Raw genomic sequence first — 25,084 nt, 5'->3', positions numbered from 1 at the left:
GGGACGGAGGGCCGGAGCCCGGGGAGGCGGCGGCGGGCGCGGGGCCGGGCACCGCCCTCGTTCTCTTGGTCACTGGCGGAGGACCCGGCCCAGCGGGCGGGCGGGAAGGGGGCGCGCCCGGGGATATGGTCCTGCTGCCCTCGTCCCTTAGGGGAGGGGATACCCCGCTGCTCCCCTCTTTCCTTCTTGGTGCCCCGGTGGGAGGTACGGATGGTCCCCCACCCCGCCCTCAGAGAGGGAAGTGAGGAATGCCGGGGTGCGGGGTGACATGCCTGTCTTCCCTCCAGATGGGGCAGGAAGACCCGCGAGACAACCCCAGATCCTCCTTCCCCACCCCGGGCCCCGGCGGTGCCTACCCAACCCCACCCCGCGGGTGGGTGACCCGAGTCACATGGGGTCGGTCTGCTCCCAACTCCCTGCTTTGGCTGACTCCTGAGCAAGGGAGTTCTGGAACCAACGCAGTAAGGAGACTTTTGCCCGAGACTTGTCAAGGGCAAAAGGTGACAGCCCCTGGCCCTTTTGGACAAGGATATGAAACTTGAGGGTGTCGTGTGTTTGCTGTGCATTTATCATGGAGCTGTAGACTGTTATAGTTAGTCTAAAAAAATTAGCATCAGTGGTTTTTCGCCCCGGTGCCACGGCTGGGCAGGATGTTTGCCTATAATCACTGTGCAACACGTTTCTCTCTCTCTCTCTCTCCCTCTCCCTCTCTCTCTCTCTCTCCCCCTCTCCCTCTCCCTCTCTCTCTCTCTCTTTGCCTCTTTGCGCCTCTCTGCCTCTCTCTGCCTAACTGGAGGCCGCTGTGGGGGGTGGGGGTGGGGTTGTGTGTGCCACAACTCGCTTCTATTCTATTATATAAATGAAACCGTGCCTTGATATACAGACTCCTTGGCTTGAAAGTTATGTGGAGCCGTTATAGGTAGTTAATGAATCAGTGTCAGCTTGGATCATAAACTCTATTTGACATTATTTTTTAAAAAATCAAAGTTATACTTTATTCTTAAGTGAAAAATACCCAAGAATTGTATTTCTGGGATTTCAGAGAATTCGAGAAGATGGTTTTTATTTTGTCATTTGGGCGTTATGCAGCACTGATTTTTTTTAGTGTCAGATATTTTCTACTTTAGAAAAGATATTTGAGCAAAATTGAGAAACAGAGCCTGGCACTTAAGGTGCATTCAGATGCTCTTTATTTCACCGGGGTAGCAATTATTTAGGAGTTTGCAACAAATTTCAAGTCTTTTCAGACATTTTTTTCTTAAGTGGGATTTTTTTTTGTTTGGGAAGTACTCAAGCAGCTCCTTTGGGTCACTTTTCTCTCCCGGGACTGAGTAGAGGAAAACTGTCTGGGAGTGGTGGTGGGGGGAGGGGCGTGTTGTGTGGGGGGTAATGACCAGAGGAGAGCACCAGGTGGGGGGCTCACAGACCATTACGAGCTCGGAGCCCCAGTCCCACTGCAGTTAAAGTGTACAAATCAGTTGTATTTATCGTATTTTAATGTTTAGTACAAAAGTAATTGAGGTCTTTTTTAAGGCAGCAGACTCTGCCTTGCCAGTTCTTAATTAAAGGTACTTTTGTATCCTGATGCGGCAGAACTTAAGGGATTATGTCAATGAATACAGTCAACATGTTAACTGATTAAGAGCCAAGTAAACACTTGTTTCTTAAATTTGTGGATGGTCTGAAGTGTGACCTATTTTGAGCATTGATTATGAGTTGAAGTATGTCTTTGAGTGGACATCTCCTCATTTGAGTTGGCATGATCAGAACATTGACAGCAAAGACAGTTTTTCGACTATCCAAACAAATGAGTTCTTGATAGTCATGTGACTGTTAAAATAGACCAAAGATAATAGTTTAGTGATAGAATTAGTGGTCTTGACTAATCTCTCTGAGTTGAAATCTGTTTTTATATGTTTTTTTGCATTTGGTCTTCCTTTTAGAAGAGTCTATTGCTATCCTGTGACTTACACTGATTTGAAGCTTGGTATGAGACAGGTGGTTTGAGTTTTGAATGTGTTCCTAAACTAGTGTTGGATTAAGCAGGAAGCTTAGGGACCAGCCAGAGCCCAGGGCCATTATGTTTGGTACTTGGCATTTGTTAAATGTCTTTTGAGGGGGCTCAGAAAATCTTGGTTGCAGCCGTTTTCTTCTGAGCCTGGACATGATTTCTGTTTTCTTCACTCGTCTTTGTTCTCTTGTGACTATCTTCTGCCTCAAAAGTTATTTTATAAATTAGAACATGTTAAAATCCTTTGGAGCTATTGTTTAATAGTGTATGCTTTTCAAGGCTCTAATTTTATGATTGTAACTTTGTTTTTTAAACTCTGGGCAGTTACTGATGTTCTTTTGATGTTGGTCTCCATTTTTGGAGGAGATGGGCCTGGAGTAGTTTAGAAGTTTACGAAAATTATTCTGGAATAGAATCTATGAGAATATATAATAACGCCTGTCACACTTTTTTTTTTTTTAAACAAAGGTATGAGGGTGCTGGTAGATGCGAGAGAGAAGCTTCACATTCCTTGGGGAGACAGCTCAAACCAATGCCATGGAGACAAGATGATGTCCTTTGACACCCGTTCCCCCTTGGCGGCCCAGGGAATGGTGGAGACTCAAGTTTTTTTGCAGTATCTTCCTGCTATAAGAGCATTGTGGGCAGACAGTGGCATACAGAATGCATATGACCGACGTCGAGAATTTCAACTGGTAAGAGACTTTTCTTTTAAAATGTTGTGATCCTATTTTAATGGCATTTATTATCTGAGTCTGACACACCTTTTTCACCAACTTACACAATATACTCTGCAGAATTTTAGCCTCAGAAATTGGGGTTGCTATATAGATGAGCTTTTTACTAAGCAAGATAAAAATAAGGTAGACCCTATAGATTCAGTGAAACTGTTATAATTAATTGGTAATTTTTCCTTTTTGAAAGTAAGATTATAATGATTTTTGTAGGCACTTTTAATTTTGCTCTTTTCAAAATAATTATCTCCCAGTTATAGCAATAATATTAACCCTTCTTTTAAAAAAACCTTTTACTCTTGGTCTAAGAGTTCAGTAGCTGAACTAGGTTCAGATGTGCTATTTAGTCTTTAGAGGTACTCATTTTATGATACAGAGTAATAGAGAAAGAGAGTAAAGTTCTTGATAATATTTAACAGTCATTGTGCTTTTTGTATGTTTGCATTCTATTTCACATGTGTGTTTTTTAAGGCCTCTAAGCACATTTTACAAAATAGATCTTTTTTTTTTCCCCAAGCAAAAAATTTACTGGATAAACTAAGCAGGTGTCCTAGTCTTTTGGGGCTGTAGCAATAAACTATGATAGGCTCACAGACAGCAGAAATGCGTCTCTTATAGTATTAGAGGTTGGGGCTGTGCTGTCATATTCAGTATCTAGAGAGGGACCACTTCCTGGTTCATAAATGGCCATCTTCCTGCAGTGCCCTCACTTGGCTGAAATGTTTCTTCTTAAACAGCAAAAAAATCTGTTATTTTTTGGATATCTTGTTCCACATGGGAAGCACCTAGATTTTGTATTTATTTTTTGTACTTTGTCTTAAGACTACCCCCTAAAACTTTTTTGTTCCAAAGCATTGAAGAGAGGGTGGAAGAGAAAGGTTCTGATCTAGGTTAAAGATACAAAAATAATAATTAAAATAGATTTTTAAAAACCAAATGTTTTGTAATTTAATTGTGAATGCTTTGATTGTGTTCTGGGTTTTACTTACCAAAGACAGGAAAGATCCCAGGAATGATAGCAATCTAGACTGTATACAGTTGGAGGCAGATCCAAAATGTGGTACTGTACTGTGATCAAAATGAAGTGACAGTTACAAGTAAAACTGCATAGAAAGTTATTTGATGAGGTCACCGACATTAAAGTGATACACACTTATAGGTGTGGCTACAAAATGATGTACAGCCAGTAGTCTTTGCTATTACAGTTGTACTCAGAAGCAGTCTTAGCTATTAACAGTTCTAGAAAAGTGTTCATAATAACTTTGTATAAAACTGATACTTAAATCTTCCTTTCCCTGAATTATGGCTCTCATTTGCATCATATAACCAAGCACTTGATTATTGCTGTCTTATATAGTTCTCTTCTTTGATATGTGTTTCTTGTCAAGTTAACTTGTCCATTAATGCAAAGTGGAGATTTATCTCACATTATTGTGAAAATTGAGTAACTTGCAGCATTACATATTGAAAATTAGGAATTTAACTTAACAAGTGACCTCCATCCAATTCTCAGACTTGTGGTTGCTTTTTGTCCTTTGGTCAGTGTTTGTTCTATGAGTTTTGGTAGTCTTGCATAAGTTCCCCCACACAACCCCTTCTCATCTCCCTTCACTCCTGTTTTTAAGTGCTGCTTATTCTCCTTTTTTCTTAATTCATTTTCTTAACAAACCACACTTTCCACTCTTAAGTTTTTTTAAGATGTTACTCAACTTTCCAGGTAGGGAAAAAACACCATCTGTAACGGCATCCAGTACACATTGACTGCATGAGGAAACGACTGTGCTCTAAAGTTCTCTGTAGGCAAGTTCCGTAAGTCCATTTAATGGAACGTGGTGGGCTTCCCTGACACTTGAGTTTGGACATTCACATCTTAATGTCTCAATTCAAGACTATCTTGTCATCATTGCTGAGAAAGCATTCCTAAGTATTTGCCATTAAGAACAAATGTGTAAGACCACTCAGGATGAAGACCTGCATGTTCTTGACTTGAGCTAGCTCATACTTCAGGAGCAAAGAAGACATTGGGCAAGGAGAGACAAGTTCTAGAAATACTGTTTTCCTGATAAAAAGTGGGGGCACAAATGAAAAGGAAGAGGGCAAGATCTAATTTTAAAATTCCCGAGGAGCAGGGATTTTTTCCCCCTGTATATCCTCAGCATTGTTCATGGTACCTGGCACCTGGTGTTCAACTATTATGTTGAATTAATGATTCTCATACTCTTGGGATGCTCAGGTGCTTGGCATAGTGTCGGACACTGAGAAGGCACTTGACTCATTTAAAATTTTCTTCAAAGTCATATTCATTTCCTCCTTTTCTCTACAGGCAGCCAATCCCCAAGTCCTGTCTTTCTATACCTGTGATGTCTCTTGCATGAATTCCCTCTTTTCTTCATCCACATATTGTCCTTGTACCTCTTGCTTGGACTCCTAGTTAATCATGGTCAGGTAAGCTGCTAAGAAAGCTTTGCTCATTCTCTACGGCCTCCAGAAGAGAGTTTAGCCTCTTTATGTATTCAGTCAAGGCTCTAGCTAGCTTACCTATGATTCCTGCAAAATATTTTATTTCGCCATTGCACATACCCTATAACCCCTCAATTCCTGTATATGCTGATGTTCTGTTTCTATGGCTCTCTTCACAAAGTCCCTTTTTTAAGTCTGTTCATTAGGTCCTACCCTTTTCTTAGAACAGTGGTAATCCAAATCCCCCCCCCCTTTTTTTGTATTGTTGTTCAAGTACAGTTGTCTCTGTTTTCCCCCCACCCCAGTCATCCCCACCTCCCACACTGGATCCTATCCCCCTTTGTCTTTGTCCATGTGTCCTTTATACATGTTCCTTGAGAACCCTTCCCTCTTTCCCCCGCCCCCAGTATCCCCTCCCACCAAATCTTAATGTGAATAAATGCAGTCTATAGATCCCTTGAGTCAGATTCACTGGAGTGATTGTTTAATACAAGACAAAAAAGCATTCTGAGACTTCATCACAGGAGGATCTGTTTCAGGAATCTGGGATGGAACTCAGTGATCTGTATTTTTAGCAGATAGCCATAGGCAATTTGGGTGAATTGCCTGTGTGCTTTAGGGTCAAGGCTTTCTCCAGTCCTGTCAGCAGGAATGCCTCTCCGCCCTGGGCTCTGGATGGTATGCTTGTGCTCCAGCCTTCATCTAGTCACATGTGTTTGAGTTACTTGCGTTTGTGTTTGGTTCTCACTCTGATGAAGAAGCTTCTTTGGTGTGTTTTGTTTGTCTTTTGCTTTCTCACTAGCATTGGACTTGACATTTATTTCATTTCCTTTTTTTTTAGGCATTTGAATTACAACATTATTCTAGAAAAAAAGAAACATCCCACATTAAGTTTCTTCCAGGAAATAGGAATATTTCCATATGCTAATTTAATTTTACAGGAGATGGGAGGTCCTTGTATTATAGAATAATAATTTCTCTTTGCAGTGTTTGATAATGTATATTCTTGAATATTAAATAGAAAAAGTAAACATCAGAGAAATGGAAGGAGTTAGCAGATAAAATGAACCATCTTTGTTTTGACTAACAATTGATTATTAAACTTAATGCAAATTGAAAGGCAAAAGAAAAAAAGGGCCGATTTTTACGTCTCTTTTGCTTTAGATGAGTGACTGCCATGTAATGAATCTCTGGGACAAGGGATAGGATAGTTTTATCACAACTTAGGTGTTTAGCTGTCCATTTATTTGTTAGTAATAACTTTGGGGGCAGACATGAGTGTTTTTTCTCCCCAAGTTCTCAAAGGGAAACATTCTTTTTCTGGTTAGTTTCATCATGGGTAAGCTAAGTGGCTTACTGTGGAAAAGGAATCTAATCTGTTGTTGTAGCTTAAGGCACTATTCTAGTTCTTAACTAGCACACTGAGGATAATACCTATGTCCTAAGAAGTGGTCTTTTTTATTTGTATTATTATTTTTTATTGAATTTATTGGGGTAACACTGGGTGACAAAATTGTACAGGTTTTGGGTGCACTATTGTACAACATCTGTACACTGTATTGTGTGTTTACCACCCCAAGTCAAGTCTTCGTCCATCCCCATTTAAGAAGTGGCCTCTTTTAGTACTGAATGAGATGTTTGTAATGCTCAGCTTTGGCTGTACATTCACTGTAGCCTGCCGCTGCACTAAGAAGACACCCTCTCTTCATAAAAACCTCTTATGTGGCAATAGCTAGGGAATTTGGAAAATTAGATGATTAAAGAGATGGGAGTCCAGGGTTGGCTGGGAAATGATACAACTGAAGATACATAGTAAAACTAACAAAATAACTAGGAATCACTGCCAGTTAAATTTTATGGGCATTAAATATTACTCAGAAAAGCAAGCAAAATTTGTAGAACTGGTTATATAGGACAGGAAAGTGTGTGACATTGGGAGGAATACTCTAGAACGTCTAGTTTCCATAATCACTTTAACATTGTCAGCATTAATACAACTTCCTGTAATGACCAAGTGTTTCTTTGCAGTCCCTGAAGCCAAACTATTTTCTTTGTTATCACTGTACCTTCAGTTAGACTTAATTTTCATTACTCAAGTAGTACAGTTTGTACTTGACATAGTTACACTTTAAGCTGACAGGATAGTTTGTTCATTAAGACAGCACTTCCCCCAATCTGTGTAACAGAGTAACTACTTAATTTCATGCATTGGCTGCTGAAAAGGAGCTGAGTGCCAAGAACTTCAGGTTGGGGTAAATACTTATTTGCATTGCAGCATAGATTTGAAATATTACAGAGTTAGAAGCATTAGTTTATTCTTTAATACTAATTTGGATTTTCTTTAAAGTGAATCAGTTACTACATTCAGTTTAAACTATTATGTTTCTGTTGGAGAAGGATTTGGTTCATTTTCTCTATGAATAAAAGCAAAACAGGACTTTGACTTTAAGTTGCTAAATACCTATTGTCTACTTATTCTAGGGTTAAGGTAAAATATTTCAGCCTATGTAAGATAAGGATTATATACAAGATGAGAGGTTGTAGAGATTTTAAAATTTTGGTCTCTATTGTACATAGGTTTTCCTGTGGGTAAATTTGATCAAATGTCATTCCAAACCTTGGAAGGCCAGAGCTGTAGTACTATTTACATTAAAACCAAAGAGATGTTTTAGCATGTGCTTATACAACTTTCTGAGATTGTGTACATGTATACATGCACACGTAAGTATATGTCTTGATGTGTTGTGTTATATTGGCATGTTCATGTTTTATATCTTGCATTTCTGGGTGGGCAGAGTAGAAACTGGACTAGCTGTGGGATACCTGGCTCTCTGTGCTGAAGGGGGACTGCAGAATACTGTGTGGGTGTCCGCATCACCTTTTATTGCTAAACAGAGCTAGTGATACGGTAAGTTAGGCTGCTCTGAAAAACATTTATTAAAAAACTAAGGGATGAAGCAAGGAAATAATTTTGTTAGGAATACTGGATGTTAGTTTCAGAGTTCTTTACTAGAATGTGGACCTAACCCCAGGAGTAAGGGTTGTGAACTCGCTTTGAAGGAAATGCTTTCCTTAATGGTGAAGGACTCTCTGGCTTGAATATTCCCTGTTGACCTCTCACAAATAGGCAGTAGCGCAACCAAGTTGAAGTATCTAGTCATATTAGCCTAAAACAGGTGCTGATTTCTTTCTCCAGTAATTAATTCAAGTGCTGGTAATTATCACTTTTTAATACCTTATGTTTTATCAGAATGCCTTTGTGCTTTTTAAAATTCTGTCACACTCATTCTCATATAATCCTTAAAAAAAACAACAAATAGAATATCTGTTACTGTCCCCATTTCACACATGAAAAAAGTTCCTATGCAGAAAGGTTCCTTGATGCTGCGGGTCACAGAGTGGACACTGGAACCCAGACTGAGTCCTGGCCCACAGCACTAGCCACTAAACTATTTTGCAAGCACTCAGATATTATTTTCCTAGAACATTCTTTTCTTTTATTCCTAGCCTCTTCTGACCAACACCCATATGCTCATAGATTATCATCCCCTTGTAAGGTCTAGTATAGTTATTTTAAATATGTATGTTGTCTTAAGAATACATAGCATTGCACTGATATTCACAGTTCTTTTTATATTCTGAAGTTCCATAATACCCTTGTACCATTGCTTTTTTACTGTATTAACTTAGATTATAGTATAGTTATGATATACATAAACTTAAATGCCACTTAATGGCAGATTTCTTAACTTAGAGTGTTACAGTTCATCCTAACCACCCTTCATCATGGTAAAGGCTGTTCGAATCCTCATCCCTTGAAAACATTCCTTGAATGTACTACTATTGATCCGCAACTGATGTTTTATCAATGAACATGGTTTTTTAATTTCTATTTATTTATTTACTTATTTATTTATGGACATATTTTATAGTATACCCTGAAAAAATAAAAGTTTATTGGCAACCAGTTATCTGAAAGGAAGCCATAAAGTATCCTTTGGAAATTGTCACATATCTGATATATATTTGCTCTTGTTTTGAAGAAGGGGATATCAGAATACTTTTTATTGTTATGAGCTCCTTTTCAGTGTTCCTCATGTAATTGGCACAGTTTTCATACTGCTGTTGAGCATTCCAGATAATAGTTTGTTGCAATTTTTTGTTATAGTTAGAAACTACCTGAATTTTTAAGTGCATATTTCTGAAAATTAACAGTGATTTTTATTTTCTTGTTTAAAAGTACATTTTGTCTAGCTACATAATAAATTCACTTCTTTTTATGTGGAAAATATATATATATATATGTGTGTGTATATATTTGCAAGATATCTTTTTTTCAAGAGAATTTGTTACATCCACATTAGCCGAGCGTTATTAGAATGGGCTGATAATAGATCAAGGAAATCATTTTGTTTTGAGAACTGGACTAAAGTTCCCATCTGCTGCACTGATAATGGTTGTTTGTCTTAATCTTTCCAGTTTAATCTCTCTTCTTTTGGCAAAATGAATACAAATTTTTTTAAATCAGTGTAGTGGGTGTGCCTTTTCATCCCCAACTGCTATACAGTAGATGCCAGATACTTGAGTAGAATTGCTCTTCCTTGATATATTGGCTTTGGTCTCAGTCTTAAGACCTGTGTACCCAGTTTTGCTTCAGAAAACTTTACTTTGTATCCTCCAAACAAATTAGAAAATAACCGTATTCAAAGTTACTGATTTATTTTGCGTATTGTAAACATATTCAGAAATGATTTTAATGCGACAACCTTAAGATTTGATATGGTATTCTACTGTGTGTGAGATAGATAAAGTAGAACTCAATGGCCAACCAAAACTTGTGTCCTGGTTGTACCGCTCACTGTGTGTGTTTGAGCGAGTCCCTTGGTGTCTCTGAATCTCTGTTTCTGCAACTGAAATATAGGGACGATCCAAGCACCTACCATTATTAATTGTCAGGGATTGTATGAGATATAATCCATGTGAAAGTCTTTGGCACAGTGTCTGATACATATTAACCGTATTAACATTAGCCATGTATGCATAAATTATATGTAGCTTTAAAAAAAATAAATAAAGCACTATTAAGTTTTGATTTGACCCACTTTTTGAACTCTATTACCAATATAAAAATTTTTTTCTAAATAATGCAGACCTATGGCTTACATTCTCATTAGACCTTATATTATCTGTAATAAAGGTAGCACGTCTTTTTTTTTTTCTTTTGAGAGAGAGGGAAGGAGAAAGAGAGGGAGAGAAATATCAATGTGTGGTTGCCTTTCCTGTGCCCTGGCTGAGAATTAAACCTGCGACCCTTTGGTTCGCAATCTGCGCTCAATCTATTCAGCTACACCAGCCAGGGCAAGGTAGTACATCTTAAGAGAGATTTGAGGTTTTCATTACTGCACTGGTTCTTGTTGCCTTCTCATGTCACTTTGCTTGATTTTCAGTCTGATGTGTAGGTTGAATTAGCCAAATCCTTACCTGCCCTGCTGGAAGTGTGGTGAGATACCTTTGGTGAAAGTGCAGGTACTCTGCTGTTCTTTCCTTCTCCCTCCTCCTCTTTCTGTGTGGTGCCCCTTCCACCCCATCTGCCATCTCCTGTGCCTGGAATGGGCAGAGGCTTTGTGAGTACTCAGGTTAAAGAGGGTATTTCGGTTTCTTTTTCCAAGGTTAAAAAAGATTCCATATATTTATAAAATACAAAGTAATTTTTTAAGACTTCATATTACTTTTTATGAGATTTTAGAATTTCTGACCATTTTGTATAAAAACCAACTAAAACCTTAGTCCAGTAGAGAATTCCTACTTTTTCTTGTGGCGCAAAGTAAACAAATTTCAAATTTGTTCTAAAGAAAAAAAGTAATTGACTTTGGCATTTAAAAACAATGTTAGCTAATAAACAAAACTTTTCTACCCGCTCTCCCCGCAGTGGTTTCACAGTATCTTTGGGGTCTTTGAGCCTGAGCAGCTGCAGTTAGCATCTTAATAGGATGTTTCTCTTTTAACCCTTCTAGAAATGTTACAGAGAAAGGGCTGGAATAATGAATAATTGGGGTGAAAGACTTTCACTTTCCTTTTTAATATCCTGGTTACTGTTTTCATATTCCTTGGGTAATGTTTTTTAAAATTGTATTTCTGTTAAACAGGATGAACTGTCTCAGTAGAAGTGCAGAGAATTTGTCGTATCATCATGTGGTTTTCATTTAGGTTTCATGATGTAAAGTGTGGTTGTATCCGTTTACTGATAGTAAGTAAAAGAAAAATTCACAGGAGCTACTAGCAGTGGGCAACTATACTAAATTTTCTGAGTTGCTACTCACAAGTTATTGCCTGGCCAACTCTATGCTACACAAGGCCTAATAAATGAGAAGATATACATGAATATACTTGAGACAAATTGATACTCAAATGTAAGATCTCTAAAGTCATTTTTACAGATTTTTTAAAAAGCTAATAAATAATTGAATGCTATATATTCACAAAGCTGTAAATACTATTTATTCTTATTGAAATAGTTATAAAAGAGTAATGTGATTTAGCCTATTGAGTTACAATATTTCGATGCAAATGATTTGCTATTTTTAACTGTTACTTACTTGCCACATTGCAGTAAAACTGTCTTTATTAGCTATAGCTTCAAAAATGATTAAAATTGTTACCATCTAGATGATATACATTTCAGTTTTGGACTAGGCAGGGAGAATCATATTTTCCTTATTTTTTCTTGATCTTTTAAATTATGATCAAATGTTTCAACCAGTTTTGAGGTTGGTGTTACAATTTAGTAAAAAAAACTAAGGTTCTGACCATTATTTAGAATTTTGTATCTGGCCTTAATATAAGACTCCTTCCTTTTGGAAAAAAGGGCTCCATTTAAAAAATGGGTATTCTTTTAAAAAACAAACTTTCATTCTGTAGAAATGCATTTTTTGATAGGTCTATGTCTTCTGATAGTTTTCTATGTATTTATATTTTGTATTATATGCTGGTATCAAGGTTTAGAGCATGACTTTGAGTGTGCGTTTTCATCATTGGCATCTGAGTTCTTTTCTCCTCGTGTGAAAAGTGAAGAGCGAATGTCCAAGGCAGTGGGGGCAAGAAGCCTTGGGGAGCAGATTTCATGGGGTCAGTCATTCTCTGACAAGTCAGATAACAGTCAGCTGACAGCTTTTAGCAGTCATTAAGTAACATGTGATGGAACACCTATTAATGAGTAGGCACTTTGTTGCAGGCTGGGTATTTGCTAGTGAACCAAATCTAAGTAATCACTGTTCTCATTGATCTTAGATGGTAGTTGGAGGAACTTAGATTACATGGGCCAACAAATAATCCCACTGGTGATAAATGCTTGGAAGAAAAAGAAAAGGAAACAGTGGCAAAACAGGAGAATGGTTTGAGGAGGTGGACATTTAAATTATGATCCCATGGGTGAGAAAGGGGCAGCCAGGTGAGGGGGAAGAGGAGTTTGACAGGCAGAAGGAGTAGTACCATGTGCACAGGACCTAAGGTGGGGGGACAGCTTGCTGGAGTGTGGGAATTGGAGAGAAGTGAGGGGAGCAGTGAGTCAGTAAACACTGATCGAGAACCTTTCTCCTATTCTGGATGCGGAGCAGTTCCAAAGTTGGATGGTAGACATAGAGGTGTAGAGAAGACGATGGGTTCGTGGTATTCTTTGTAGGGAAAGTTAGTGGGAGTCTGACAGTTTAGGTAGGAAATGAGGTGGAGAGACATGTTTTAACAGTGACTCAGGTCTCTGGTTTTAACAAGCAGGTGGATGGTGCTTTTTGCTCAAGTGTAAAGACTGTGCAAGGAAAGAATTTGAGAGGAACGATTAAGACTAATTTGGGCATATTAGGTTGAGATCTCTGTGAGACATGAAGGTAGAATCAAGTAGACAGATTGATACTTGAGTCTGGAATCCAGATTAGAGTTTTGGGTTAGAGGTGGAAATTTAGGAGTTGTGTGTATCCAGGTGATATTTAAAATCTGTAAATGTTTACAGTTACTCAGAGAAAGGGTGTAAAGGGAGACTAGGGCTGTGAGGATAGAGTCTCAACGAACATTCAACTTTTTGAAAGTGTTCTGAGGAGGCGATGCTAACAGAAATGGCCAGAAAAGGTAGGAGCAATTCAGGAAGATATAATACCATGGAAGCTAGGGCAGTGTTTTAAGGAAGAAAAACGTGCCACTGAGAGGTCTTGTAAGGTAAAGAAAGACTGACATGTTCATTGATTTTTGGCAACAGGGAGGTTTTTGCTGATTGTGGCCAGAGACATGGCGAGGAAGAAGCCAGGTGACAAGGGCCTGAAGAGGGAAGAGCGGTGAGGAAGTAGAAAAGATCCACTTGAAATCAAGCCGACCATTCTCACTTCTTTTTGTAGTGCTTTCAGCCACCTGGTTTAATAGTTGTGGTTTTTCAAGCCTTTTTAAAGTTCAGGAGGACTCCATAGCCCATATCTGATATTCACTGCCAACCATGCTTTCCTGCATCCCTTAGTAGCACAATTAACCAAATAGTGACTTGGAAAAGGAACTGATGTACCAATAGAAATTTTGAGCTATTTCTCACCTTCATTAGGTTGTACTGCTTTGCTCTCTGGTATGATTGTTTGCTTGGCGAGTGGGCAAGGGAAGGTAACTAAAGCTTTCGTAGGCTGTGTGGAGCTTCTCCACTGGCAGGAGAGTTGGCATGATGGATTGAACACTCAAGTGGGAATAAAGCACTCTGGGTTTTCCTCTCACCTGCTGTGTGATCTTAGGTATAGAATTATTTTACTAATTAGTAAATGTTAATGTTATTTAATGATTATCGTGTAATGTTTGAGTTGTAGGGATTTCAAGGTTTGTTGTAGCACATCATAAAGAACTTTCCATCTGGTGTGCACTCACAAGGACTTCTGGGTATTATGAAGTGCTCTTACAGGCCCCTCTCGTGTTATTGGGGAAATTGAAACTGTTTGGGAAGTATGATCTTTGGAAAACTATTACTTTTTTTCTTTTTAACAATTGAGTTCATTACTTTTTGAGAATCAAAAAAAGTTTATTCCTGAACGGTTCTAGTTCTGGTACAGAATATTTCTTTGTATGCTGTTAGGGTTATATATAATTGACCCTTTTCAAAAAGTTATTTTAACTGTGTGGAATTTTTCTTTTCTTTACTTTTCTCTTTTCTTTTCCTTTCTTTTCTTTTCCTTTCTTTTCTTTTCCTTTTTCTTTTCCTTTCTTTTCTTTTCCTTTCTTTTCTTTTCCTTTCTTTTCTTTTCTTTTCTTTTCTTTTCTTTTCTTTTCTTTTCTTTTCTTTTCTTTTCTTTTCTTTTCTTTTCTTTCTGATTGTTGTTCAAGTACAGTTTTCTGCCTTTTAGTCCCATCCCAGCCCACCCCCCAGCCCTCCTCACCTCCCTCCCGTTTCCACCCCTCCCTTGTTATTGTCCATGTATCCTTTATACTCCTTCCTGTAAACCCTTCCCCTTTTCCCTTGAAATTCCCTCCCCTCTCCCTTCTGGTCACTATCAGCCTGTTCTCTATTTCAGTGTCTTTGGTTATATTTTGCTTGTTTGTTTGTTTGTTTGTTTGTTTTGTTGTTTAGGTTCCTGTTAAAGGTGAGATCATATGGTATTTGTCTTTCACTGCCTGGCTTATTTCACTTAGCATAATGCTTTTGAGCTCCATCCATGCTGTCGCAAAGGATAGGAGCTCCTTCTTTCTTTCTGCCGCATAGAATTCGTTGTGAAATGTACCATAGGTTTTTGATCCTTTCATTTACTGATGGGCACCTAGGTTGCTTCCAACACTTGGCTATTGTAAATTGTGCTACTGTGAACATTGGGGTGCATAGGTTCTTTTGGATTGGTGTTTTCAAGGTTCTTAGGATATAATCCTAGCAGTGGAATTGCTGGATCAAAAGGCAGATCCATTTTTAGTTTTCTGAGAAAATTTCATACTGTTTTCCATAGTGGTTGTATCATTCTGCATTTCCACCAACAGTGCACTAAGGTTCCCTTTTCTCCACAACCTCTCCAACACTTGTTGTTTGTTGCTTTGTTTATGACGGCCATTCTGACCAGTGTGAAGTGGTATCTCATTGTGGTTTTAGGAATTTCTTAAAACTGAGCTTTTTGTTGTTATGTGAAAACTGAAAAGTAGGAATATTGTTTTGTTTTATGAGAACTACCTCTTGGCTCCAGAATCCAAATTAGCTTTTTTTAAAGTTTAAATTTTAAAACATATGTACATTGTAGAAAATCATCCAGTTAGGCATTTATACCACCACCCTAAGACATCTTTGTTGATGGTTAGTGTATTTCCCTCTGGTGTTTCAGTACATTGGGTGTTGAGATGAACTTTTTTGTACTTTCTGTACAATTTTATATCCTGTTCATTTAGTGTTGTTGCAACATTAGCATTTCCTGGAGGAGGTGATTTTCTTAGAGAACTGGTAAGGCATTCTTTTAGAAAATGGATGTGGTTTTTTTAATTAAATGGAAAATTCTCTCATATGTATTTTTTTAATGAACAGAAAGTGGTGGTACTAAATGGTAACATGCAACAAATGTGGGGTAAATCTTACCATGTTGTTACCGGATTGAGCAGTGTCATGTATCATGTTAGAGCTAGCCCATCTCTGTAATATTAAACTTCTTCCTTACATTTATTTGCAATTTGTATTTATAAGGGAAGACGTTTTTAATTTTTTTTTTACTCCTAACCTGAAGACATTTCTTCACTGTGTTTAGATAGAAGGGGAAAGAGGGAAGCATCAAAGCAAGAGACAGGCATTGATTGGTTGCCTCCCATACTCGCTCTGATGCATCATATGCGCCTAGACTAGGGATTGAACCCACAGCTTTTCGGTTACAGGATGACACTTCAGCCAACTGAGCCACACTGGCCAGGGCAAGGGAAGAAATTTTAAATTATTTTTCATTAAAAAAGATTTTTAAAAGAAATGCTGGCCTCCACTCTGAAACCTGTATTATTTTAAAGAGAGGGCTATAATTCTCATAAAGACATTTGAGAGTGATTAATACTTTCTTAAGATAACAAAACAGAATAGCTTACAAGTACTACATATACATGCATAAGTATAAGATACATACGTATCCAAAAATGCTTATTAGACATATGGCTAAGTTTTTTCTCATATCTCTAGGATGAAGCATTTTAAACTGATAAGAACAGATACTGCACTTGATCTTAGCCAAAAGGCTGAGAAGCGATAGGATGAGGCATTTTAATAGAATAAGTTTATTTTTATAACTTCTGTAGTAGGAGAATTACTAAAGTGCATTGTATATTTTGTGTTATGTGTAAATCAGAATTTGGTGGGACTATAGGAATACTAAGATCTAGCGTTAAATTATTTTGGTGATAAGTCTAATTGAAAAACTTGGTGTAAAAAGAAATTTATGTATGAGCAGTGGCAAGAAAGGGCAGTTTATAAAATAAAGTGATAACTTAGTTCTTTTCAAAAATCTCTCACTTTTAATTTTGTGCACTAGTTTTATTTTTATAGCTTATATGCAAGGAAGAGTTAAAATTAATTGTCTAGATTAGGCAGGTATTCTTTTGGACATTGGATTTAGGCTATTATAAATTATCTTAGATTAATCTGAATAGATATTTAATCTGAGAAAATGTTTTTAAATATTGGGGTGGTTTATATTGTTGTAACTAATTTTGATCTTTTGGAAGTTTTAAGTGACACACATAGAAAACGTTAGCAAGAAATTTGAAACTCTGCATTCATTCGGAGTCTGCATAATTTTGACCTGTTTACAGAGCAAAGGGAAATAGCTTATATTTCTCTGAGTATAAGTAAATGCTGTCTCACTCCTTGTGAACTAGACAAAAAGGCATGAGCGATAGTACCTTAAGTATGCTTTAATGATAAAGATGATGACGTTACCCGTATTAAAAGTGTGTGCTGTGAGTTACATTAATACTTTATAATGCTTTTTCCAAATAAAAATTAATAGGGAACATTTTAAGCAAAAAGTAGGTCATCTCAAAGATAAGAAACAATAAAATAGGTCCTTTGTGAAGACCAGGCAATGCTGGAAGGGCAGTAAGTGAAAGGAGAAGTGAAACTGCTCCATGGCAGGGTCTGAGAACCCCAAGGAGAGTTTGATGCCTACCCTGTGTGTAAGCTAGCCTCTTTATTATATTTTATTTTGAAATTAAAATTAAGGGGAGAAAAAAGACATGGAACCCATTATAGAGATGGTATATTTCAAATATTTGAAATAGAATGTTTTCAAGATCTTTTCACTTTAGAGTCATTTTCAAAGCTATGAACAAATACTTTAAATATAAATAGGCCTGGTTTATGTTTATTGTCTTTATTGAATTAAGTATGATTTTATAATCTTAGATTTCAAATAGTGTGAGCACAATATCATGTTGTATTTTATATTTTCATGTGAATATGTGAAGAAACAATAGAAAAAGGACAAATAAGAAGGGAAATTGAGTCTTTAATTTACCTTTGTTATTAGCCACTTCCGTAGATTGAAATGAAAAGTCTTTTTTTTATTATATGTGTTTCGGATGTATACTTTTTAAAAAAGATTTTATTTATTTATTTTTTAAAGAAGGAAGGGAGGGAGGGAGAGGGGGAGAGGGGGAGAGAGAGAGAGAGAGAGAGAGAGAGAGAGAGAGAGAGAGAGAGAGACATCAATGTGCGGTTGCTGGAGGTTATGGCCTGCAACCCAGGCATGTGCCCTAACTGGGAATCAAACCTGCAACACTTTGGTTCGCAGCCCGTGCTCAATCCACTGAGCTACGCCAGACAGGGCGAAATGAAAAGTCTTGATTCATTAACCAATTTTAACCCCAAACTTTTTTCATTTTGTAACTTATTTCTTTTTGGTATTTGATTCTTGCTATAAAACTTATATAAGTAAATGCTAGGTGGAAAAGCTTGTATTACACAAAGTCTATGCATAAAATGTTGTCCAAAAGGATCCTTATTTAGATATGGCTTCACGGAGATATTTGCAGGGCTTAAATTACTAATGTATGCAAATGTGAATTATTGATTTTTTAAAAACTTACAGTTCACTTTTAAAGGCAAGTTAATAAGTTTCCTATTGAATAGATTTCTCCAAACAGGCTGAATGAAACTTACTTAATGAGTATTTAGAAGACACTTTGATCTGGCTTAGTTTGGAGATTATAAAACTGATGAAAATTAAAGGCGCATTACAGGTAGATAAACACCTTATGACAATAGATGCAATCCAGCATGGCAATAGAGTTAACAATTATAATTAATTTAAGGGTAAACAGATTTCTAGTTTTCTCTCCTGTCTCTTGATTTTTTTTCACTGAAATATTTCAACCTTGCAGGTAGGAGTTAACATTCATGGAAAGTATTGAAGCCACTTTAAATCATTGGACTTAGCCATTTTAGAAAACAAATCTCTAGTAGTTTGCTAGTACTTCAGGACATATTTTGCTGTTAAATTATTACAACACTTCTCCCTTTTCCAGCAACATTTCTGTTTAAGGTTAGGTTTTTATCATAGACTTCAACCAAAACAACCTGAAGTAGCAGTTCAAATGCAGAAGCAGATGTGTGTCTCACTGTCTTTTATTAAGATATATACTAAAGTATGTTCACAGGTAATTGGTTTTCTATTGATATTTTAAAATGAATTAATAAATATTTGTTAAAATTTGTTTCACTTTTCACTATGGTAAATATCAATAGCTATAACCTTCATGAACAAAGTCTCTTTGGGATCCTGAAGATGTGAAAAGGGATCCTGAGACCAAAGATTGTGAGAACTGTGCTCGCTTTGGCAGCATCTACACTAAAATCAGAAGATATGGAGAAGATTAGCATGAAAAAAAAAAAACTGAGAACTGCTACTTTAAGGCCTTGTGACTGAAGGGGTGGTTGGTCCCCGAAATCACCTGAATTGCAGAAACTGCTCCCTCCCCCCACAGTCAGAAGTGATAGTTGGCAAAATCTTCCAGTGATTCCCCCAATACAGTAAGGAATCACTGCCATCAGGAACTTGTGGAGGCAGCTTCAGGCAGGGGAAGTGCATGATAGTAGAAATCCAACAGGAAAGTGAAAATAGGAAGAGAGCACTGGGAGACCCCAAGACCCAGAGGCTTCTTTCCCCAAATGGATTCCTCTTATGTATCCTCTGCTCAAGTATTTCCTTTTAGGAATATATTCTCATATAGTTTAGATGTTTGAAATTACCTGGAGGTCCTACTGAAATCCGAGCTCAGAGAGAGTAGGCTGGTCACTCAGGAAAAGAAGACCTATTTATTGGAGATGGGAGGTCTGCAGCATCATTCAAAATCTGCCTTAGCAAGCTATGTCTCCAGGCAGATCTCTGTTCCTGGAAGACTTTTTATACGGTGTTCTCACCTCATCTCAGATTTGTTCTCATCTCTGAAGATAACCACCATTGATATAAACTGCAGGTAGAAAAATGTAGACAGAAAGAATCCCACTTAAATTTTAGTTGTTATCAAAAGTGCACATGTAATCCTGTGCAAGTAGACGATCACTTGGGCGTATCACTTATTAAAGCATTTGTGAAATTAACCAGGCTGTGGCCCTTTGTGGCAGAGGCAGACATTTTATACGTTTTTAGTGGGGATAGCTGTTCGGTCTGGAGCAAACTATGTTTGGACTAAGTGAACAACCAGACAGTTTAATATAAACTGTTGTAACAAAGGCTTCCATTTCTAAGCCTTAATAACTTTGTTTTCTTCTTGCTTTTAGGGTGAATCTGTAAAATATTTCCTGGATAACTTGGATAAACTTGGAGAACCAGTAAGTTTTTTAACTGAGTATTTAGTGCCATTTGAAAGCAATAGCCAGGATATTGATGTTAGGAAATTTAGAAGAATTATATATCAAGCTGCTTGCTTCTTTCTGTTTCCTAGTGGCAGCATTCTGACTACTCCTGCTTCAGTTTTTCTCCCTCTACTGTCCAAATCTCTGACATTTCTTTAAGGAATGCACTATCCACTGCTTAATGAAAGTAAAATTGTTTAGAGAAAGAAGTTTATGTTTGAAAATGAGATTGCGCATTATATGTTCTACTTCACTGTCTTTTGGGTTTTATGTAAGCAGAAACAGAAACAACACAGTGGATAACTGATTTACAAACCTTTCAGAAAATGGTATTTTCTAGTTCAGGACCTCTTTTTTTGTACAGGGTAGGAGGGCTAGATTCTGAAGGCCTGGTGAAGGGATTCCATGCTGGTGAAGAAGGGGTTGTCCTTGGAAAGAAAGTGTGTGATTTTCCTGTCATGTATCCCTCAGCCAACATCTCCCAGCCGGCACTGGTTCCCTGGGCCTGCTGCGGGCAGAGCAGCTGCGCCGGCTGCTTTCTGTGTTGAACTCATGCAGAAAACGTCCTTGGAAGAAAGGTTTCTTCTGCCTGGAAAATGTTTGGAAGCCTTTGCCCTAGAGTCATTTGTTAGCTACTCAATTTAGTGTATTTTCATTCACTTCCTCTTAGCAAATTTCTGTTAAAAATTTTAATATGATCTCATGGGTTCTATGAGATATTTAACTTTAAAAACATAACTGAAGGAAAACACAAAGTGAATCCCATTACAAGTAGGAAAGTAACATACTAATGGGATCTAGGACATGTGAGAAAGTACCTTCTTTTGCTCTAGCTGGATGACTTTTGTATTTTCCATTATTTTGTATCTGTTTTGCTAAAATACATGTATCTGCCCTTTAAACCAATATGTTTTTCTCCTGCCTGCTTCCTATACACAGGTATTCCAGAATTTGGGATCCCTATCTTTATCTAACTCAGTGCATGCACATCAGTGAAACTTTTATTAAGACTGATTATTTCATTGTCACTTTTTCATCTGGTCAGATTATAAGCCTTTAAGAAAGTTAAGGGAAGCCTTAGTAGGTAAACTAATTTTTTAAGTTATTTCATGTTTTCTAATCCAGACACTGACTTGCTTTTCTTGATTTGCCTTTTCATATAGGCCTTTTGAGCATACCATTTAAATTAGGTCCCTTCTTCTTGTTTTCAGTATTGACCCTTGCTTTTTTCAAATTTCATTGCTCTTATTACAATTGGTTTATTTATTTATATGTTTACTGGTCTTTCACCAACCTCTTTCTATAAGGGCAAGGTCCTCCTCATCTCTTGATTGTGAAGAGTTGAGTTCTTGATTCCTAATTGTTACTAACACATATGAGGCACTCAACGAATGGCTTTTGAATGAATGACTGCAGGCCAGCTCCAGTGAATTTTGTACTAGCTGCTTAGTATCTTACGGTGAGAGCAAGTCTGAGGCCACATATGGAATAAAAAGAAAAAAGGGCTATAATTAGTTGGTAGTTAAAAAGGAGGGAAGAATAAATCTGAGTGTGGTATACATTGGCCACCCATTCTGTGCATATTCGATAATTCACAGGATTGCATTTGCTTCTGCATCTCTGGCTAAAGTACCAGGCCATTGAAGCTCTACTTCTTGCCAGGCCCCCCAACCCTCTGCTGGGTGAAACAGCATGTGGGGCAGGGACATTGGTTCTGCAGCCAGACCACTTGGGTTCCTGGCCCTGTGACCTTCCAGGGCTGTCCAACCTTTTGGTGTCTCTGGTCCACACTGGAAGAAGAAGAGTTGTCTTGGGCCATACATTAAATACATTGTGACACGTAATCACAAAAAAATGTCATAATGTTTTAAGTTAATTTATGATTTTGTGTTGGGCTGCATTCACAGCCATTCTGGGCTATGATTTGGATACCCCTGTGCATTTGTAAACCTCTTGGTTTTTATTTTATTTATTTTTTAGCAATATCATAGGCAGCATAGTAAGAGAACTGTCCTCATAGAGTTATGGGATGATTACATGAAATAAACCCTGTGTGTTAGTCTGCTAAAGCTACCATAACAAAATACCACTGACTGGGTGCCTTAAACAACAGACGTTTGTTTCTCACAGCACTGGAGGCTTGAAGTCCAAGATCAAGGTGCTCTCTAATACATTCGATTTTTCTTGATGAGGTATCTCTTCCTGGCTTGCTGAATGTATGGCCTTCTCAGGCTTGACATGGCTTTTGCTCGGCGCACACACATTGAAAGGGAGAGAGAAAATTTTTTACTCTTCTTAGAAGGCCATAAATACTCCGATTAAGAAGGACCTCACCCATATGACCTCATTTAATCTTAGTTACTTTCAGAAAGCCTTGTACCAAATATAATCACGTGAATTATTAGGGCTTCAACATAAGAATTTGAGGGGGGTGTACACAATTCAGTCCATAGCACCCAGTAATGCACTCAGAATAGTGTGTAATAAATGCTCAATGTTAGCTGTTTTGTTCTTTGATCTGTGTATGTAAGAAACTCGTTCTAGTCAAAGACTAGAGAAATGTTTCAGCTAGAAAAGTTGGAGCTAGCCCAAAAGAGTAAGTGAAGGATGGGTTGGATTTAGATATGGAGAGAGGAGGTGCAGCCTGCGGAGATGGAAACAGCTAGGTGTGTTTAGTTTTAGGAGGCACATCTGTCTGACAAAGGATGTGTGAAGTTCTTGGCTCTAACTCAAAAACAGATTTCTAGAAGGCAAGAACTTGGGTATGCATGTATTGTTCATTGCACTTGGACTGTAGTGCAAGTCAGTGGGCAGGTAATGGTATTATACAAGAAGATTTGTGTAGGTCTTGGTGTCAGGCTCTGTGGTGGTCCTGGGCAATATAGAACAGTCTGCTAGTTCCAGAAAACAAGGAGTAAGGAGGGTCACGAAAGCCAGTAGGCAGAGTCTGGATCTGATGGAGTCAGGAGCTGCCCTGCAAGTTCTGAAGTCATGTTGCCAGAGAGGTCCGTCTGGGAGGGGCTCAGAGATGGAACCAAGAAGTGCAAGACATGCAAGACAGAGAAACTGGTGAAAAGATGGTAATTCTGCACCTGAGAGGAAAAAAATGGGAGAGTGGAAATAAGGAGGAAAGGGAAAGTATAAGAAAGAATCAGAAAAGGAACAGCAGGATTTAATGTAGGATGGGAGATGATAGAGAAGAACCAGGGTGCTTGAGAGGCCTCAAGAACGCTGACATCGTTGGTGGGACAGGAAGTAGGAAGGAAAACATACTGGCTGGACTTAGAGGAGTTGGTAAGGAAGAAAGGGAATTTTCTCATTGACTGCATTGTGTTTGTGAATAGACTGTCAAGTGTAAATGAATGGTGAGCATTTAAAAATGAGACTGGAGAGACTTGAGCGGAAGTTTACCTGCGCATCACAGCCTTTCCCTCTCCCTCTCTACAGCAGTGGCCATGGTGGTGGCAGACACAGTAGGAACCAGCAGACTAGTAACACATAACATATGTGCCAGACACAGCTCTTAAGCACTTCACCCATTTAACTCATTCAGTGCTCATAGCACCCCTATGAATATTACCGTATTTTAAAAATGAGGAAATTGAGACAGAGAGGTTAAGTGACTTGTCCAAGATCATACAGCTAGTATTAAAGAGCTGACTCTAGAATTGCCAGTCCTAACCACTGTTACTGCCAGATCATTTAGTATTTGATTACAACACTGAGCTGTCCTGTGTTTTATGGCTTGTATGAATTAGCCTAATTTGAACTAGGTTGTTAGCTTCTAATTAAAGTAATAATAAAGGTTTTATTTTTATGGAATAAAAAGTTTTTTTAAAAGAACAGCTCAGTGTTGGCGAGTTTCTGAGGCAGCTGGCACACAGGCACTGGAAATTGGTACCACCTTTCTAGAAAGCAGTTGGGCGTTAAGTGTCCAAGGGGTTAAAATGTTTATAACCTTTGACCTCATAAGCTTATCCCTGCTTATTTACTCTCAGGAAATAGTTTTAAAGGAAAATAAAAAGTGTTCGCACAATAATTTAATTGCTGAGCTTCTTTTAATTAAAGCAAAAATTTGTAAACATCCGAAATGACCACTAGTAGAAGAATGTTTATGTAAATGATATCACATTAATCCATTTGATGTAAAGTAGGTAGGTATGTGAACAAAAGCTAGAAGAAAACATAGAAATGCCAACGCATTTATTAGAGTCCCAGAGTTACTTAATAAATGGCTGTGGATTATAGCTGTAACATTGCTGAGAACTCCCTACTTTTTTTCTTAACTAAAGTGCACTATTTTCAAGAGATACGTATTCTCGAAATGACATTTCAAAGTCATACTATGTGGAAAGGCATAAAATGCAGCATTGCAGATAACAATCAGCATTGTTTTAAAATCTTGCCTTGATTTTTAAAAATATTTTGACCTTGATAATGAGCATTAAAAGCTTTTCTCTTCAGTATTGCCAAAAAGCTATGTCAAAGTTGTGGAAAAATACTAGCCTGAGAAGAGAAGGAACAGTTCGACTGTGTGATGAAGTGCACTGTTAGGGGCTAGCCTGTGACTCATGAGACCAGCAGCTTCTGTCTGTTCAGGGTCTAGTAGTTAACCAGTCCTGTTCAAAGAGGACTCATTTGATCTTTGTGTAAACTGTCCCTCAGAGGCAGGTAGACCTGCCATGGTCACCATCATTTCACAGGCAAAAGTGCTGACAGAGTAAAAGACTCCTTGTGTCAATAGATGAGATAGCTGGAACATGGCTACACTGCACCCTGGAAACAAACTGAGGAAGTGGCCCAAAGTAAACGCAGTTAATTATAGTAGAGGAGGTGTTTTCCAGGCACGTAGCATAGCAGCAGTAAAAACGTGAAGTGATCGGTATAGAAGTTCTTAGTCATAAAGCTGGTAAAGGAGTGTTTAGAATGGGCTAGAGAGAGGTAGAACCTTGGACTGGGAAGTGATTCTTGTGAACTGACATTTCAAACCAACAGGTGGGTATGTGAGTAGTGAGGTCACTGTGGCGGAAGCTAAGAGCGGCGGGCCAGAGTGTGAGG

General features: G+C 38.0%; 1 protein-coding gene and 1 pseudogene across 1 annotated transcript in view; one reads left to right on the top strand and one right to left on the bottom strand.

Moving 5' to 3' along the window:
• Window positions 1-25,084, top strand: part of GNA13 (G protein subunit alpha 13) — a 31,860-nt gene that overhangs the window by 818 nt on the left and 5,958 nt on the right. Inside the window, exons 2-3 of the mRNA XM_045835955.1 lie at window positions 2,480-2,706; window positions 19,952-20,002. Coding sequence (XP_045691911.1) covers window positions 2,480-2,706; window positions 19,952-20,002 — 278 coding nt within the window. The remainder of the gene's footprint in view (window positions 1-2,479; window positions 2,707-19,951; window positions 20,003-25,084) is intronic.
• LOC123817820 lies at window positions 16,250-16,422 on the bottom strand (annotated as a pseudogene).

The sequence above is a fragment of the Phyllostomus hastatus genome, unplaced genomic scaffold (genome assembly GCF_019186645.2).
Source record: "Phyllostomus hastatus isolate PE091 unplaced genomic scaffold, TTU_PhHast_1.1 phas_contig_210, whole genome shotgun sequence".
NCBI lineage: Eukaryota > Metazoa > Chordata > Mammalia > Chiroptera > Phyllostomidae > Phyllostomus > Phyllostomus hastatus.
This window is presented reverse-complemented; position numbering and strand designations above follow the sequence as displayed.